This window comes from Doryrhamphus excisus, chromosome 13 (assembly GCF_030265055.1).
Source record: "Doryrhamphus excisus isolate RoL2022-K1 chromosome 13, RoL_Dexc_1.0, whole genome shotgun sequence".
Taxonomy (NCBI): Eukaryota; Metazoa; Chordata; class Actinopteri; order Syngnathiformes; family Syngnathidae; genus Doryrhamphus; species Doryrhamphus excisus.
The window spans coordinates 19,687,773-19,703,351 of record NC_080478.1 but is presented as its reverse complement, the minus strand read 5'-3'; the positions used below and the strand labels follow the sequence as shown (position 1 = coordinate 19,703,351).

Genomic DNA, 15,579 nt, shown 5'->3' with positions numbered 1-15,579 from the left:
TTTTCACATGAAATAATATTTTTTCAAAAAAAAATTATATAATAGATATTGATATAATATTTATATCAAATATATAGTTTTTTAATAAAAAATACATTTTTAAACAAAATAATATTTTTAATAAAAAATATTTTTAAATAAAATAATATTTTTAAAATAATAATAATATATAAAAAAATCTAATAAATCAAAAAAATCAAAAAAATCAAAAAAATCAAAAAAATCAAAAAAAAAATATTAAAATATTAAAATATTAAAATATTAAAATATTAAAATATTAAAATATTAAAATATTAAAATATTAAAATATTAAAATAATATTGTTCACATAAAATAATATTTTTCACAAGAAATAATATTTTTTTCAAAAAAATATTATATAATAGATATTGATATAATATTTATATCAGATATATCGTTGTCGTAGGTACAACATATTATACTGCTTTTATAATACCACTACTACTATGAGAAAATACTGTCATGAACATATATTGTCGATTCAACTTAATGCTATAATAACAAATGATACTGTATTAGTTGTCATGCACAGTTATTGTTATTACAGTAATTATTACCAGCCTCAAGTACAGTGGGTGATGTTTATGAGGTTTAGATGGAAGGTCGGGGGCTCGGTCAGTAATTAGTCACATAAGATGATTACAATTATATAACATGCATGGTGCAACCCTGGATGGGGGGGGGGTGTTGGACAGACAACGCTCGGAAATAATATTGACTGACATAAAGTTCATTCATTCATTCATTCATTCATTTTCTACCGCTTAATCTCATGAGGGTTGCCGGGGGGTGCTGGAGCCTATCCCAGCTGGACACCCTATCCACACTCAGGGGTGGCCATTTTTTTTCCACCAAGGAAAATATATAAACAGCCAATCACAAGGCACATATAGACAAACAACCATTCACACTCACATTCATACCTATGGACAATTTGGAGTCGCTAATTAACCTAGCATGTTTTTGGAATGTGGGAGGAAACCGGAATACCCGGAGAAAACCCATATTAGCGTCACTACTTCCTGATCTACACTCTAAGCATCGTGGGAACTGTAGTTATTTTAGCCATAAATTACCCATATTATTATTTAAGCCGGGCTGCACGGTGGTTGAGTGGTTAGCGCGCAGACCTCACAGCTAGGAGACCAGGGTTCAATTCCACCCTCGGCCATCTCTGTGTGGAGTTTGCATGTTCTCCCCGTGCATGCGTGGGTTTTCTCCGGTACTCCGGTTTCCTCCCACATTCCCAAAACATGCCATAAGTACGAATGTGAGTGTGAATGGTTGTTTGTCTATATGTGCCCTGTGATTGGCTGGCCACCACATGCCATGAAGACAGCTGGGATAGGCTCCAGCATCCCCTACGACCCTTGTGAGGATAAGCGTTAGAAAATGAAATGAATGAAATACGACCAAGCGGCTGCATGGTGGTGAAGCGGTTCGCACAGCTAGGAGACCCGAGTTCAATTCCACAGTGACTGGCTAGGATTAGTCCAGATTTCTGGTCTTTCTAGGATTTAAAACAAACCGTCCTATTTATAGTTTATACACCAGAACAAAGGAGTAAGTTAAAAATAGACGAGAGGAAAAGGAAGTGGCTGTTCTCTTTGAGTGCTCGGTGTTGGGAAATTGGAATCCAGCTTTTTGGCAGCGGTACCTCTTGTAAAAAAACTCCTACTGCACATTCGCAGTATCTTCCAGAACACTTCTCATAATTTGTACCGGGTATTTGAACAAGTATTTGATCACAGCAGGGTATAAGAGGACATACATACATGGAGCAGCACAACCAGGAAGCAGGAATATCGGACCGGGAATATTTGTGACGCTGCCACGGGAATAGAAGCCCTTGCATGGCATGTACCACCCACAAATAAGGAAGTGGCTGACAACACCGAGGCACTAATCCTGGCAACAACACAAGATCAATTTTCCCGCTATTTGTCCCCATTTTTTTCCACAATTCCAAATCCAAATGTTGACCTGTATGGCTTTTTCCAATCGATGCATCCTTGAAGGCGAATCGCTGTGTCGACTTTATTTTGTCTTTGTGCCTTTAATACGAAACAGTGACACAGAAAAAGAAAATGATTATTATCAGGGTAAAAGGAAAAGGGTAACTTCCACCCTATTTCCCGATTTATTTTCCCAGTTTATCACTTTTTTTTTTTACAGGAAATCAGCAGCCTTTGGAGACCGCTTGGACCACGGATGGACCGTGGAACTCTAATGATGGCGTAAGACACTCAAAACATTCACTATATGTAACTATATATTTCATATATACAGTTTTATTCTACATTGGCAACAAAGTTGTTGTTGTTCAGGGAGACAGGGACCAGTCCTCATTGTCACAACATGCATTTATTGCAATATTATTACTCTTATTATGTCTACTATGTTAGCTAAAACAGGCTGCACGGTGGTCGAGTGGTTAGTGCGCAGGCCTCACAGCTAGGAGACCCGAGTTCAATTCTCAAATCTCTGTGTTTGTGAGTTTGTATGTTCTCCCTGTGGGTTTTTTCCGGGTATTCCGGTTTCCTCCCACATTCCAAAAACATTGGCGACTCCAAATTGATATATTGATATAATATATATCAAGGCCGCACGGTGGATGAGTGGTTAGCACACAGGCCTCACAGCAAGAAGAACCTAGTTCAATTCCATCCTCGACCATCTCTGTGTGGAGTTTGCATTCCAAAAACATGCTAGGTTAATTGGCGACTCCAAATTGATATAATAGATATCAAGGCTGCACGGTAGTCGAGTGGTTAGCACGCAGGCCTCACAGCAAGAAGACCTGAGTTCAAATCCATTCTCGGCCATCTCTGTGTGGAGTTTGCATTCCAAAAACATGCTAGGTTAATTGGAGACTCCAAATTGATATATTGATATAATATATATCAAGGCTGCACGGTGGACAAGTGGTTAGCACGCAGGCCTCACAGCTAGGAGACCCGAGTTCAATTCCACCCTCAGCCATCTCTGTGTGGAGTTTGCATTCCAAAAACATGCTAGGGTAATTGGCGACTCCAAATTGATATATTGATATAATATATATCAAGGCTGCACGGTGGTCAAGTGGTTAGTATGCATGGCTCACAGCAAGAAGACCCAAGTTCAATTCCATCCTCGGTCATCTCTGTGTGGAGTTTGCATTCCAAAAACATGCTAGGTTAATTGGCGACTCCAAATTGATATACTGATATAATATATATCAAGGCTGCACGGTGTTCAAGTGGTTAGTATGCATGGCTCACAGCAAGAAGACCCAAGTTCAATTCCATCCTCGGCCATCTCTGTGTGGAGTTTGCATTCCAAAAACATGCTAGGGTAATTGGCGACTCCAAATTGATATATTGATATAATATATATCAAGGCTGCACGGTGGTCGAGTGGTTAGCATGCAGGTCTCACAGCGAGGAGACCCGAGTTCAATTCCATCCTCGGCCATCTCTGTGTGGAGTTTGTATTCCAAAAACATGCTAGGTTAATTGGCGACTTGAAAATTTACATATTGATATAATAGATATCAAGGCTGCACGGTGAAGAGTGGTTAGCACACAGGCCTCACAGCAAGAAGACCTGAGTTCAAATCCATTCTCGGCCATCTCTGTGTGGAGTTTGCATTCCAAAAACATGCTAGGTTAATTGGCGACTCCAAATTGATATATTGATATAATAGATATCAAGGCTGCACGGTGGTTGAGTGGTTAGCACGCAGGCCTCACAGCAAGAAGACCCAAGTTCAATTCCATTCTTGGTCATCTCTGTGTGGAGTTTGTATTCCAAAAACATGCTAGGTTAATTGGCGACTCCAAATTGATATATTGATATAATAAATATCAAGGCTGCACGGTGAAAAAGTGGTTAGTGCACAGGGCTCACAGCAAGAAGACTCGAGTTCAATTACATCCTCCGCCATCTCTGTGTGGAGTTTGCATGTTCTCCCCGTGCATGCGTGGGTTTTCTCCGGGTACTCCGGTTTCCTCCCACATTCCAAAAACATGCTAGGTTAATTAGCCACTCCAAATTGTCCATAGGTATGAATGTGAGTGTGAATGGTTGTTTGTCTATATGTGCCCTGTGATTGGCTGGCCACCAGTCCAGGGTGTACCCCGCCTCTCGCCCAAATAGAAGACAGCTGGGATAGGCTCCAGCACCCCCTTGTCAAAAGAATGAATGTTAGCTAACAGCAGTGTATTACATTACACTGACGAGACAATAGCCGCCTCAGGAAGTACGCTGTCCAGAAAAAAAAAACAAGGAACTTCTCCTGTGTTAGTCAGGAATTAACCGTGATTAATTCAAGTACTTAGCTTTAGTGTAAAGAGATTTCATGATTTTTTTTATAATAATGATTATTATTTACGTTAGCGAGCTACTGCTTTTGAACATGTTAGCCTGTCATTGACCATGTTTGTGTGTAACCGTGTTGGTCAGTCTGCTCTTGAGTCAGCGGTGTGTGTGTGTGTGTGTGTGTGTGTGTATGTGTGTGTGTGTGTGTGTGTGTGTGTGTGTGTGTGTATGTGTGTGTGTGTGTGTGTGTGTGTTGGTCAGTCAGTGAAGGTGGGATTATCCTGGTCTCATGACATAACCAGGCTAAGAGGATTGTTAGCCAGCCAAACAGCTCCTCCTCCTCCTCCTCCTCATCCTCCTGTGTCTTCCTTTCACCTTTCTCACTCCTTCATTCTCGTCTTGTGTGTTTTTCTCCACCTGGTAAATTTACCTTTAAAGAGGCACGGACGTCATTTGGGGGAGGGTAAGTTTTGCACGTTTGCAACTACACTCAACTTATGTGTTATTTCTCCATATTAGGCAGCATGGTGGTCACCTTTATGGTATGGGTGGAACTTATTTTGGCTGCTTGGTGGTATCCACGGGGCGGCACGGTGGAGAAGTGGTTAGCGCGCAGACCTCACAGCTAGGAGACCCGAGTTCAATTCCACCCTCAGCCATCTCTGTGTGGAGTTTGTATTCCAAAAACATGCTAGGTTAATTGGCGACTCCAAATTGATATATTGATATAATAGATATCAAGGCTGCACGGTGGTCGAGTGGTTAGCACACAGACCTCACAGCTAGGAGACCCGAGTTCAATTCCACCCTCGGCCATTGCTGTGTGGAGTTTGCATTCCAAAAACATGCTAGGTTAATTGGCGACTCCAAATTGATATAATATCTATAATAGATATCAAGGCTGCACGGTGTTTGAGTGGTTAGCACGCAGGCCTCACAGCTAGGAGACCCGAGTTCAATTCCACCCTCGGCCATCTCTGTGTGGAGTTTGCATTCCAAAAACATGCTAGGTTAATTGGCGACTCCAAATTGATATATTGATATATTGGTAATGTGAATGGTTGTTTGTCTATATGTGCCCTGTGATTGGCTGGTGTGTACCAGGTTGTACCCCGCCTCTTGCCCGAAGACAGCTGGGATAGGCTCCAGCACCCCCCGCGACCCTCGTGAGGAAAAGCGGTAGAAAATGAATGAATGAATGAACATAATCAGTTCCCAGTTCCACATGTCCAAAAGGAGTAGGAAGAAGCAAAGCTTATTAAATCCTACCCCTCCATCTGGTACTTTTACAATCAGTAACTGTTACATTTGTTCACTTCCTGCTTTCCTAATATAATTGAAGTTTTTTTATTATTTTTTCTTTAATTAAAATTTTTTTTTTTAATATTTTTTAATGGTTTAATTTCATTTGAACATGCATCAGATTACAATTGAATGCATCCCATAATCAGTTCCCAGTTCCACATGTCCAAAAGGAGTAGGAAGAAGCAAAGCTTATTAAATCCTACCCCTCCATCTGGTACTTTTACAATCAGTAACTGTTACATTTGTTCACTTCCTGCTTTCCTAATATAATTTAAGTTTTTTTTAATGTGTTTGAATTTTTTTATTACATTTTTTAATGGTTTAATTTTATTTCAACATATAATTATACATATAATTTAAGTTTTTTTAAATTACATTTTTTTAACGTGGTTTTTAATTTTTTTTGTTTACATTTTTTTAATGGTTTAATTTCATTTGAACATGCATCAGATTACAATTGAATGCATCCCATAATCAGTTCCCAGTTCCACATGTCCAAAAGGAGTAGGAAGAAGCAAAGCTTATTAAATCCTACCCCTCCATCTGGTACTTTTACAATCAGTAACTGTTACATTTGTTCACTTCCTGCTTTCAATAATACAGTTTAAGTTTTTTTTTTTTTTTTTTTTTTATAAATAATGTACCTCGTACCGAAGTACTCGGTGATATGAGCATCCAATGCCATAATGGGTACCATAGTAAGTGTCAATATAGTGATATATATATATGTATAGCACATCATGACTGGTTCAAGACTCTTCATCCTTGTATTTAGCAAACATCAACTGCTTGTATTGTTTCTTGAATTTGCATATTGAGAAAGAGAAGCTGCAGCAGGGGTGTCTGTTCACCCCATCCCATCCCATCCCATCGACATGTGTGTGTGTGTGTGTGTGTGTGTGTGTCATGCCTAACCCATATATATCGCTATATAAATGATCCAACCACATTGCGTTTACATCTAAAATGGTGACAGGCAGGCAGTGCTGCAGTGATTTCCCTCCCGAAGGAAGAAAGTGAGAGAGAAAGAGAGGGCGGTGCGGTGCGGGGAGGTTGATATTGTGGGAGGGTGCGAAACAGAGAGGGGATGTCGTTGCAGCAAAAAAAAAAAAAAAAAAAAAAAAAAAAAATCAGCTGCAGAGTCACGACAAGGACTGAGTGAAGGAGAGGTGAATGGATGCGTGGTCAGTAGTGGGGCGTGAAAAAGACACGATATTAACACCAAAAATATGGGGGGGGGGGGGGTTATAAAATACAATGCATTGTATAGAATAGTCAAATGTGTTTCCTGTATATATAGAATTAATTTTTATGCAGTAATATTAGAAGTGTCACATTATTTGGCATCGTGTTAGAACGCATCAATAACAGAAAGATTTAATATAAGAGCACCGCGGAGGGAGGGATGTGTGGGCCGAGCGAAGATAGGAGCGAGAGAGACGGGGGGGGGGGGGGTTGCAAATGATAGCACATCATTTAGGGAGACAAGGAGAGAAAGTTGTGATGACAACTGGTTTCTTTTACCCCACTCCAATCCCGGGGCATCCTTTTGCGATCATATAAGACGTAAAAAAAGGAGTCGGAGCTGCGAGGATGGAGTGGAATGAAGTGGATCTGGTGCAGGAATTTACACTTGAAGGACAATGCAGCAAAATTAAAGTCCGCTCCTGCAGGATCACATGGGACAGCCTGCAGGTAAATACTAAATAGAACCCGACAGGAAACTACTAGAGTTTGCATGTTTATGATTGGATGTTGCCGTGTGTTGATAACTTGGGCTGCAAAAACACTCTTGTAGGTCACTTTTGTGAAATGCTCGTTATTATTATTATTATTATTATAATAATAGCTCTGCTTTTTATACTTCAGTCATAAAGTTTATTCATTTCTTCTCAATCAGAAATCACTCCACACTCTTTATTGCTCTCTGCTTCTACCATATTTTACTTATTTTGTGGAAAATATGGGCTAATAACTTATAAAAGCAATCTTCACTGGCTAAATGTACTGCAAAAAAAAAAAGGCCAGTAAGGATAATTCATAATGCCGCCTACAGAGAACATACTCACTCCTAATTTCTAAATTCAGAAATACTTCAAATTGCTGATATAGTTCATCTTCAAACAGCTAAAATAATAATGCATAAGGCTAAAAATAACCAATTAGCTAAAAATGTCATCCAATACTTCTCTACAAGAGAGGAGAAATATGATCTCAGGGAAGAAGTACATACAAATAAAATAAAACATAAAAAATAAAAATAAATAATATAATAACAAATTTTATAATAATATTTTATCATATAAAATATCAAAATAATTTATACAATTTTATTTAATTTATATAAAAAAATTAAACTATATTAAGAAAGCAGGAAGTGAACAAATGTAACAGTTAGTGATTGTAAAAGTACCAGATGGAGGGGTAGGATTTAATAAGCTTTGCTTCTTCCTACTCCTTTTGGACATGTGGAACTGGGAACTGATTATGGGATGCACTCAATTGTAATCGGATGCATGTTCAAATGAAATTAAACCATAAAAAAAAATGTAATTACAAAAAAATTAAAAATATTTTTTTTATTTAATTAAAAAAATAAAATAAAAATAACTTAAACTATATTAGGAAAGCAGGAAGTGAACAAATGCATGTTCAAATTAAATAAAACCATTTAAAAAATTAAAAAAAAATAAAAACAAATTTTTTAAATTAAAAAAATAATAAAAAACTTATATTATAGTATTAGGAAAGCAGGAAGTGAACAAATGTAACAGTTACTGATTGTAAAAGTACCAGATGGAGGGGTAGGATTTAATAAGCTTTGCTTCTTCCTACTCCTTTTGGACATGTGGAACTGGGAACTGATTATTATAATCTGATGCATGTTCAAATGAAATTAAACCATAAAAAAAAAATTATTACAAAAAAATTAAAATTGTATTTAATTTAAAAAATAAAATAAAAATAACTTAAACTATATTAGGAAAGCAGGAAGTGAACAAATGCATGTTCAAATTAAATAAAACCATTAAAAAATGTAAAAAAAAAATATTATAAAAAACTTATATTATATTAGGAAAGCAGGAAGTGAACAAATGTAACAGTTAGTGATTGTAAAAGTACCAGATGGAGGGGTAGGATTTAATAAGCTTTGCTTCTTCCTACTCCTTTTGGACATGTGGAACTGGGAAGTTCAACTATGACGAGTGATCTGTAGGAACCAAAGTTCAACCACTTCAATTTGTGTTTGACTCACAAATGAACCCCACAGGTCACATGAAGTCGGGGAGGAATCGGACCTCCTCGTCTATTTCCAACTTTTTTTGTATCAAGCTAGCCTGCTATTACTGCTAACCGTGCTTGGGCACATAAATATTGTCCCACCAAGACAGCACCAGCATCATTTTTTTTGACCTCAACCTAACCTTGACATCGCTGCAGTGTTTCCCCTGCCATTATATCGGCATCCCCCTTCCTCCCAAGAAGGAAGAAATGTCAATTTATACTGTATAAAGCCTTCCATTGTAGAACAGGTATCCCCTGTTCAATCCCCCAAATGGTTGATACTGCATTGCACGTTCAGTTTATGCCTTCTTAGTACTTTTTCATTTAGCTGCTTTGTAATGTGAAATGGAATATTGCCATCAACTTTCACCAGGAATATTGGGTCCACAGATTGGACATGAGTGTGTGTGTGTGTGTGAGTGTGTGTAGGGAATGTAAACAATAGCAGGATGTGGCTGGGCTGGGACCTTCCTTCCTTGTTGTCACACATATCTCACATTACACTTTTAAGCAAATAAATCATCTCGGGGTGCAAATGATTAAACGACACGATACTCCGACATCATCATGGTGGTCAGTATTGCAGATGATGGGCGTGGATTTCAAATATGGTAATGGTAATGGTAATGGTAATGGTAATGGTAATGGTAATGGTAATGGTAATGGTAATGGTAATGGTAATGGTTTAATTTCATTTGAACATGCATCAGATTACAATTGAATGCATCCCATAATCAGTTCCCAGTTCCACATGTCCAAAAGGAGTAGGAAGAAGCAAAGCTTATTAAATCCTACCCCTCCATCTGGTACTTTTACAATCACTAACTGTTACATTTGTTCACTTCCTGCTTTCCTAATATGGTTTAATTTTTTTTTTTAATTGAAAATTTATTTTTTAATTGTTTTAATTTTTTCTATGGTTTGATTTCATTTGAACATGCATCAGATTACAATTGAGTGCATCCCATAATCAGTTCCCAGTTCCACATGTCCAAAAGGAGTAGGAAGAAGCAAAGCTTATTAAATCCTACCCCTCCATCTGGTACTTTTACAATCAGTAACTGTTACATTTGTTCACTTCCTGCCTTTCTAATATAATTAAATTTTATTTTTTTAATAATTTTTTTTTCTTACATTAAATTTTTTTATTACATTAAAAAAAATTATTACATAAAAAAAAATTAATTTTTTTCAAATTTTTTTAATGGTTTTGTTTCGAAAAAACATACATAAGTCGCATTGTTTGTGGGTAATTTATTTTGTAAACTACTATATTTTCTGGACTTTAAGTCGGTCCAAGGCCAAAAATACTTAATTAGGTAGAAAAAAAACATACATAAGTCGCATTTTTTGTGGGTAATTTATTTTATAAACTACTGTATTTTCCGGACTATAAGTCGCTCCGGAGTATAAGTCGCACAAGGCCAAAAATACATAATTAGGTAGAAAAAAAACATACATAAGTTGCATTTTTTGTGGAAAATTTATTTTATAAAACCGTATTTTCCGGACTATAAGTTGCACTGGAGTATAAATCACACAAGACCAAAAATGCATAATTAGGTAGAAAAAAACATACATAAGTCGCACTGGAGTATAAATCACACAAGACCAAAAATGCATAATTAGGTACAAAAAAACATACATAAGTCGCACTGGAGAATAAGTCGCACAAGGCCAAAAATGCCTAATTAGGTAGAAAAAAAAACATACTTAAGTCACACTGGAGTATAAGTTACACAAGGCCAAAAATACATAATTATGTAGAAAAAAACATACATAAGTCGCACTGGAGTATAAATCACACAAGACCAAAAATGCATAATTAGGTACAAAAAAAACATACATAAGTCGCACTGGAGTATAAGTCGCACAAGGCCAAAAATGCATAATTAGGTAGAAAAAAAACATACATAAGTCGCACTGGAGTATAAGTCGCACAAGGCCAAAAATACATAATTTGGTAGGAAAAAACATACATAAGTCGCACTGGAGTATAAATCACACAAGACCAAAAATGCATAATTAGGTACAAAAAAACATACATAAGTCGCACTGGAGAATAAGTCGCACAAGGCCAAAAATGCATAATTAGGTAGAAAAAAACATACATAAGTCGCACTGGAGTATAAGTCGCACAAGGCCAAAAATTCGTAATTAGGTAGAAAAAAACATACATAAGTCACACTGGAGTATAAGTCGCACAAGGCCAAAAATTCGTAATTAGGTAGAAAAAAACATACATAAGTAGCACTGGAGTATAAGTCGCACAAGGCCAAAAATGTCTAATTAGGTAGAAAAAAAACATACATAAGTAGCACTGGAGTATAAGTCACAGGAACAGCCAACCTAGGAAAAAAAGTACGACTTATAGTCCGGAAAATACGGTAATCGATGTGGAAGAATTATGAGTAAATGTTGTGATATTGGGAAGGCTTCGGTTTAGATAAACTCTGCTTCTTCCCACTCCTTTTCGGACACGCTGATATACATGTAACCATGTATGCATTTTATTGTATACTACACGTTCTCATTCCACTGTCCTCGGTGTTTAGGTTCCCCGTGTGGAGCTAACCCTCTCTCAGCTTCAGGAAATGGCCACAAGACAACAGCAACAAATAGAAGCTCAGCAACACATGTTGGTCGCCAAGGTTGGTACACACACACACACACACCTACACACACACACACACACACACACACACACTAGCCAGACGGATGACCTGATCAAGGCTGCACGGTGGACAAGTGGTTCTCACACAGGCCTCACAGCTAGGTGACCTGAGTTCAATTCCACCCTCAGCCATCTCTGTGTGGAGTTTGCGTTCCAAAAACATGCTAGGTTAATTGGCGACTCCAAATTGATATATTGATATAATAGATATCAAGGCTGCACGGTGGTAGAGTGGTTAGCACACAGACCTCACAGCTAGGTGACCTGAGTTCAATTCCACCCTCGGCCATCCCTGTGTGGAGTTTGCGTTCCAAAAACATGCTAGGTTAATTTGCGACTCCAAATTGATATATTGATATAATATATATCAAGGCTGCACGGTGGAGAGTGTTTCGTGTGCAGGCCTCACAGCAAAGTGACCTGAGTTCAATTCCACCCTCGGCCATCTCTGTGTGGAGTTTGCATTCCAAAAACATGCTAGGTTAATTGGTGACTCCAAATTAATATATTATCTATAATAGATATCAAGGCTGCACGGTGGACAAGTGGTTCTCACACAGGCCTCACAGCTAGGTGACCTGAGTTCAATTCCACCCTCGGCCATCTCTGTGTGGAGTTTCCGTTCCAAAAACATGCTAGCTTAATTGGCGACTCCAAATTGATATATTGATATAATAGATATCAAGGCTGCACGGTGGTTGAGTGGTTAGCACACAGGCCTCACAGCAAGAACACCCGAGTTCAATTCCATCCTCGGCCATCTCTGTGTGGAGTTTGCATTCCAAAAACATGCTAGGTTGATTGGCGACTCCAAGTTGATATATTGATATAATAGATATCAAGACTGCACGGCGGTCGAGTGGTTAGCACACAGACCTCACAGCAAGGTGACCTGAGTTCAATTCCACCCTCGGCCATCTCTGTCTGGAGTTTGCGTTCCAAAAACATGCTAGGTTAATTGGTGACTCCAAATTAATATATTATCTATAATAGATATCAAGGCTGCACGGTGGGCGAGTGGTTAGCACACAGGCCTCACAGCTTGGTGACCTGAGTTCAATTCCACCCTTGGCCATCTCTGTGTGGAGTTTCCATTCCAAAAACATGCTAGCTTAATTGGCGACTCCAAATTGATATAGATATCAAGACTGCACGGTGTACAAGTGGTTAGCATACCGGCCTCACAGCTAGGTGACCTGAGTTCAATTCCACCCTCAGCCATCTCTGTGTGGAGTTTGCATTCCAAAAACATGCTAGCTTAATTAGCGACTCCAAATTGATATAAGAGATATCAAGGCTGCACAGCGGTCAAGTGGTTAGCACACAGGCCTCACAGCTAGGTGACCTGAGTTCAATTCCACCCTCAGCCATCCCTGTGTGGAGTTTGCGTTCCAAAAACATGCTAGGTTAATTGGCGACTCCAAATTGATATATTGATATAATAGATATCAAGGCTGCACGGTGGTAGAGTGGTTAGCACACAGACCTCACAGCTAGGTGACCTGAGTTCAATTCCACCCTCGGCCATCCCTGTGTGGAGTTTGCGTTCCAAAAACATGCTAGGTTAATTTGCGACTCCAAATTGATATATTGATATAATAGATATCAAGGCTGCACGGTGGAGAGTGTTTCGTGTGCAGGCCTCACAGCAAAGTGACCTGAGTTCAATTCCACCCTCGGCCATCTCTGTGTGGAGTTTGCATTCCAAAAACATGCTAGCTTAATTGGCGACTCCAAATTGATATAGATATCAAGGCTGCACGGTGTAGTAGTGGTTAGCATACCGGCCTCACAGCTAGGTGACCCGAGTTCAATTCCACCCTCGGCCATCTCTGTGTGGAGTTTGCATTCCAAAAACATGCTAGCTTAATTGGTGACTCCAAATTAATATATTATCTATAATAGATATCAAGGCTGCACGGTGGACGAGTGGTTAGCACACAGGCCTCACAGCTTGGTGACCTGAGTTCAATTCCACCCTTGGCCATCTCTGTGTGGAGTTTCCATTCCAAAAATATGCTAGCTTAATTGGCGACTCCAAATTGATATAGATATCAAGACTGCACGGTGTACAAGTGGTTAGCATACCGGCCTCACAGCTAGGTGACCTGAGTTCAATTCCATCCTCGGCCATCTCTGTGTGGAGTTTGCATTCCAAAAACATGCTAGCTTAATTGGTGACTCCAAATTAATATATTATCTATAATAGATATCAAGGCTGCACGGTGGACGAGTGGTTAGCACACAGGCCTCACAGCTTGGTGACCTGAGTTCAATTCCACCCTTGGCCATCTCTGTGTGGAGTTTCCATTCCAAAAACATGCTAGCTTAATTGGCGACTCCAAATTGATATAGATATCAAGACTGCACGGTGTACAAGTGGTTAGCATACCGGCCTCACAGCTAGGTGACCTGAGTTCAATTCCACCCTCAGCCATCTCTGTGTGGAGTTTGCATTCCAAAAACATGCTAGCTTAATTAGCGACTCCAAATTGATATAAGAGATATCAAGGCTGCACAGCGGTCAAGTGGTTAGCACACAGGCCTCACAGCTAGGTGACCTGAGTTCAATTCCACCCTCGGCCATCTCTGTGTGGAGTTTGCATGTTTTCTCCGGGTACTCCGGTTCCCTCCCACATTCCAAAAACATGCTAGGTTAATTAGCCACTCCAAATTGTCCATAGGTATGAATGTGAGTGTGAATGGTTGTTTGTCTATATGTGTATCTCTTTGTTTGTGCTTCAAGGAGCAGAGGCTGAGGTATCTTCAACAGGGAGGCAGATCCAACCAGGGACTCACACAGGTGAGTGGCGGACATTTTTTTTTTTTTTGCCAAGTTGCGGAAGGTACAAAGACACACGCTAGAGTATGAAATGTACTAATAAAAATACTAGCGAAATCCGTAGGTATACAACATACCATAAAATAAATGCAATGTTTTGGTTTCCCTTTTTAGTAGAGACTATTGTCTAATGATATTTAATGAGAGATTTAATTTTTTTATTATTATTTCATGTAGTTCATACAAGTACAAAGTAACACAAGAGTAGTATTAGGGAGGCTAACAAAGCCCTCTATAGGTTGATTCTGTCTTTATGTTAAGAATCAAAATCATCTTTATTCAGCATATACAATACTCATACTTAATACTTCTCAGTCTGAAGCTGAGAAACTTCAACGACTGAAAGAGCGAGTGGAGACTCAGGAGGCGAAGCTGAAGAAGATCCGAGCCATGAGAGGACAAGTGGACTACAGTAAACTGATCAACGGCAACCTATGTAAGTATGCAACCTATGTAAGTATGAATATTCCGTACTACTGGATGGTCAAGGTCATTGTGTCATAAAAAGTATTATTATTATTATTACTATGATACATTTTGTGACCTGTAAATATTGTTAGGATGTTGTATTGTCGTGTTAAATGATGACAAAGTTAAAAGATAAAACAATATTTATAGGCCTAAGTAATAACCTATTGAGTGTTATTGACCCGTCATAATATTTTAAGAATCTTATACAGTTTATGATTGATATGAACGTAGCTCTCTGGTCATCATGCCAGTTTTGAATGCAGTTATGAAAAGTATGAGAATTAATTGTGTGTACATAACAGATTAAATGTTTGGGCTTCCTTTATCCCCCTGCTTTCATTTCAATCCTGAATCTTAATAATAATAATAAAAAATAAAATAAAAATAACAATAATTACTATTATTATTGTTATTATTATTATTATTATATGTTACACATTATTAATATTATTATTAATATTTATTAATATTAATATCTAATAATCACTAATATTATTATTTTATAATGATATAATATACATAACATATAATAATAATAATATATTATATTATAATATTATTATTATTATAACATTATCATTGTTATTATTATTATATTATTATAATATATTCTTATTATTATTCATAATAATAATAATATATTCTATATATTATATTATAATAATAATATTATTTTTATCAT

At 37.9% G+C, this 15,579-nt stretch overlaps 1 protein-coding gene across 4 annotated transcripts in view; it reads left to right on the top strand.

The window, feature by feature from the left end:
• LOC131140123 (apoptosis-stimulating of p53 protein 1-like) overlaps window positions 1–15,579 on the top strand; it is a 43,544-nt gene that overhangs the window by 8,718 nt on the left and 19,247 nt on the right. For 2 of the 4 annotated variants that reach the window (XM_058090273.1, XM_058090274.1), the window contains exons 4-7: window positions 2,197–2,258; window positions 11,466–11,561; window positions 14,331–14,387; window positions 14,742–14,862. In XM_058090273.1, the coding sequence (XP_057946256.1) occupies window positions 2,197–2,258; window positions 11,466–11,561; window positions 14,331–14,387; window positions 14,742–14,862 (336 nt within the window). Of the gene's footprint in view, window positions 1–2,196; window positions 2,259–2,291; window positions 4,784–7,095; window positions 7,321–11,465; window positions 11,562–14,330; window positions 14,388–14,741; window positions 14,863–15,579 lie in introns of those variants that run through there. The other 2 variants (XM_058090276.1, XM_058090275.1) reach the window with 2 other exon arrangements.